This window comes from Triticum dicoccoides, chromosome 5A (genome assembly GCF_002162155.2).
Source record: "Triticum dicoccoides isolate Atlit2015 ecotype Zavitan chromosome 5A, WEW_v2.0, whole genome shotgun sequence".
Lineage (NCBI taxonomy): Eukaryota > Viridiplantae > Streptophyta > Magnoliopsida > Poales > Poaceae > Triticum > Triticum dicoccoides.
This window is the reverse complement of record NC_041388.1, coordinates 281,383,185-281,387,596: the sequence shown is the minus strand read 5'-3', so window position 1 is coordinate 281,387,596 and position 4,412 is coordinate 281,383,185. Positions and strand designations below refer to the sequence as shown.

General features: G+C 43.3%; 1 protein-coding gene across 1 annotated transcript; it reads right to left on the bottom strand.

Annotated features, from left to right (window-relative positions):
* Window positions 1-2,645: 2,645 nt before the first annotated feature.
* On the bottom strand, window positions 2,646-4,412 carry LOC119299436. Its single transcript, XM_037576669.1, has 3 exons — window positions 4,022-4,412; window positions 3,000-3,701; window positions 2,646-2,917 (listed from the first exon to the last, which is right to left on the bottom strand). The coding sequence occupies exons 1-3, from the start codon at window positions 4,410-4,412 to the stop codon at window positions 2,646-2,648; spliced, it is 1,365 nt and encodes a 454-aa protein (XP_037432566.1).

The following is a 4,412-nucleotide window of genomic DNA, read 5'->3' as shown; positions in this document are numbered from 1 at the left end:
AAGCTGCTTACATATTAGGCATTAAGATCTATAGAGACAGATCAAGACGCTTAATTGGACTTTCACAAAGCACATACCTTGACAAAATTTTGAAGAAATTCAAAATGGATCAAGCAAAGAAAGGGTTCTTGCCTGTGTTACAAGGTGTGAAATTGAGTAAGACTCAATGCCCGACCACTGCAGAAGATAGAGAGAATATGAAAGATGTTCCCTATGCATCAGCCATAGGCTCTATCATGTATGCAATGCTGTGTACCAGACCTGATGTGTGCCTTGCTATAAGTTTAGCAGGGAGGTACCAAAGTAATCCAGGAATGGATCACTGGACAGCGGTCAAGAACATCCTGAAATACCTGAAAAGGACTAAGGATATGTTTCTCGTATATAGAAGTGACAAAGAGCTCATCGTAAAAGGTTACGTTGATGCAAGCTTTGACACTGATCCGGACGATTCAAAATCGCAAACCGGATACGTGTTTACATTAAACGGTGGAGCTGTCAGTTGGTGCAGTTCTAAACAAAGCGTCGTAGCGGGATCTACATGTGAAGCGGAATACATAGCTGCTTCGGAAGCAGCAAATGAAGGAGTCTGGATGAAGGAGTTCATATCCGATCTAGGTGTCATACCTAGTGCATCGGGTCCAATGAAAATCTTTTGTGACAATACTGGTGCAATTGCCTTGGCAAAGGAATCCAGATTTCACAAAAGGACCAAACACATCAAGAGACGCTTCAACTCCATCCGGGATCTAGTCCAGGTGGGAGACATAGAGATTTACAAGATACATACGGATCTGAATATTCCAGACCCGTTGACTAAGCCTCTTCCACGAGCAAAACATGATCAGCACCAAAGCTCCATGGGTGTTAGATTCATTACAGTGTAATCTAGATTATTGACTCTAGTGCAAGTGGGAGACTGAAGGAAATATGCCCTAGAGGCAATAATAAAGTTATTATTTATTTCCTTATAATCATGATAAATGTTTATTATTCATGCTAGAATTGTATTTTCCGGAAACATAATACATGTGTGAATACATAGACAAACAGAGTGTCACTAGTATGCCTCTACTTGACTAGCTCGTTAATCAAAGATGGTTATGTTTCCTAACCATGAACAATGAGTTGTTATTTGATTAACGAGGTCACATCATTAGTAGAATGATCTGATTGACATGACCGATTCCATTAGCTTAGCACCTGATCGTTTAGTATGTTGCTATTGCTTTCTTCATGACTTATACATGTTCCTACGACTATGAGATTATGCAACTCCCGTTTACCGGAGGAACACTTTGGGTACTACCAAACGTCACAACGTAAATGGGTGATTATAAAGGAGTACTACAGGTGTCTCCAATGGTCGATGTTGGGTTGGCGTATTTCGAGATTAGGATTTGTCACTCCGATTGTCGGAGAGGTATCTCTGGGCCCTCTCGGTAATACACATCACATAAGCCTTGCAAGCATTACAACTAATATGTTAGTTGTGAGATGATGTATTACGGAACGAGTAAAGGGACTTGCCGGTAACGAGATTGAACTAGGTATTGGATACCGACGATCGAATCTCGGGCAAGTAACATACCGATGACAAAGGGAACAACGTATGTTGTTATGCGGTCTGACCGATAAAGATCTTCGTAGAATATGTAGGAGCCAATATGGGCATCCAGGTCCCGCTATTGGTTATTGACCAGAGACATGTCTCGGTCATGTCTACATTGTTCTCGAACCCGTAGGGTCCGCACGCTTAAGGTTACGATGACAGTTATATTATGAGTTTATGCATTTTGATGTACCGAAGGTTGTTCGGAGTCCCGGATGTGATCACGGACATGACGAGGAGTCTCGAAATGGTCGAGACATAAAGATTGATATATTGGAAGCCTATGTTTGGACATCGGAAGTGTTCCGGGTGAAATCGGGATTTTACCGGGTTACCGGGAGGTTACCGGAACCCCCCCGGGAACCACATGGGCCTTCATGGGCCTTAGTGGAAAGGAGAAAGGGGCAGCCCAAGGGGGCTGCGCGCCTCCCCCCTTCTCCTAGTCCTATTAGGACTAGGAGAGGTGGCCGGCCACCCCTCTCCCTCTTTCCCCCTTGGGAATCCTAGTTGGAATAGGATTGGAGGGGAGTCCTACTCCCGGTAGGAGTAGGACTCCTCCTGCGCCTCCTCCTCCTGGCCGGCGCACCCTCCCCCCTTGGCTCCTTTATATACTGAGGCAGGGGCACCTCTAAACACACAAGTTGACACAAGTTGATCCACGTGATCGATTCCTTAGCCGTGTGCGGTGCCCCCTGCCACCATATTCCTTGATAATACTGTAGCGGAGTTTAGGCGAAGCCCTGCTGCTGTAATTCATCAAGATCGTCACCACGCCGTCGTGCTGACGGAACTCTTCCCCGACACTTTGCTGGATCGGAGTCCGGGGATCGTCATCGAGCTGAACGTGTGCTTGAACTCGGAGGTGCCGTAGTTTCGGTGCTTGATCGGTTGGATCGTGAAGACGTACGACTACTTCCTCTACGTCGTGTCATCGCTTCCGCAGTCGGTCTGCGTTGGGTACGTAGACAACACTCTCCTCTTGTTGCTATGCATCACATGATCCTGTGTGCGCGTAGGAAATTTTTTGAAATTACTACGAAACCCAACAGCAGGAACATCCCCTCCAAACTGAAACCACCATTGGGCTGCAAGATAACTTACTTGGCCCCATTCTCGCCGCAGCTTCTTCTGCCAATCTGGTCCCAAACCTCCCTTGGCACTCCCTGAACTTGCTCACTTCATCAATGGCTGAAAGAGCACTCACTGGGTCTAATATCTTCGCTATCGCATCTGTTAGTGAAGTGGCATAATCTGTGTGGTTGCAAAGGTTCAGCTTGTAATGTGTATATGGGTCAAGGACAGCAGCTGAAAAACAATAGAGCCACATGAGTTAAAGAACAGAAAAAAGAGAAACATAAATTGCGAAGGCCGAATCATTTATCACTACCTGCAACCATAAATGTATCTTCTTCCATTGCATCTATCCTCTTGCCCACCTTGCGCATGAACGAAAGGTACAACCTTGATGTAGGGCCAAGATGGGCTTCCATCCTTTGTATAGCAAGCATCATGCTTTTTTTGAAGCCAGAAAGTGTGCATTGTTTTTGTGTATCAGCATACCTCATGGCCGTATAAAGTGGCCTCAATGAACTCAATACCCACTCTAGTGCGTTCCACCAAACATTACTAGACAAACACTCTTCAGCAAACACATACCCAGGCTCATACCTCCACTGACACTCCTTCCAATCCTTTGAAACCATCCACTCCCTAAATTTATCTTTCTTTGAATGGTAACTCTCAAGGAACATGAAGACAGTCCCAAAACGGGTGGCATTTGGTCTAATTAGTTCACCACCTATGTTCTTCTTCATGTTATCATGGAGGTTATTGTGCTTATGCATGAACCTACAGATTGTCTTGGCACTCTTGACTATCACATCAACCTCAGGAAATTTTGCTATATCTTTTAGCATAAGATTGACGGTATGGGCCGCACACGGTTGCCAAACAATATGAGAGTATTTTGGTTCTTCTATAAGGGTTTTGCAAGCTTTCTTATAATTGGATCCATTATCGGTTACTATTTGAACTATATGCTCATGCCCTATCTCTTCGACAACCTTTTCAATCTCTCTATAGATAAAGTCTGCAAAATTACGTAAAATGCATATATACCTAATGAGAACAAGCCATTAAGAACATAAAACAACTATAGGACAGATCCAAGTATTCAAGAACAATATTGTAATAACATACGTAAAATGCATATATACCTAATGAGAACAAGGCATTGAGAACATAAAACAACTATAGGACAGATCCAAGTATTCAAGAACAATATTGTAATAACATATGTACATACCTAATTAGAACAAAGCAAATATTTTAAGAACATAAGACAATTGTAGGACAGATCCAATTATTCAAGAAGCAAGTAAAGTGCTAAGAAGAGAAGGAAGAAGTAACCTGAATTCTGAGTTTGTCCGGATGCATCAATGGTATTGAGGAAGAACATTCGTGCATTACAATACACCATGAAGTTTATGATGCTCATTCCTGTAGGACCAGTCCAAGAATCGCACATAAGAGTCACACCAAAGTTCTTCCAGTCTTGTTTGAATTTTTGAAGAAACGAATTAGCTTCATCATAGTTGGCCTCCAAATATGGCCCATCAATCTCCTTCGCGGTTGGTATAGGAATAGGCCCTAATTGTTGAGTGATCTTCACAGCAGCTCGAAAGTATGGGCAATCAGCTTTACGTCCAGCAATATCATTGGCATAAAAAAACTTGGACCAAGCTAGACCAAGTGCATCTCTTGAATTAGGATCCAAAGCACTACTGATCTTGGGTTGCAT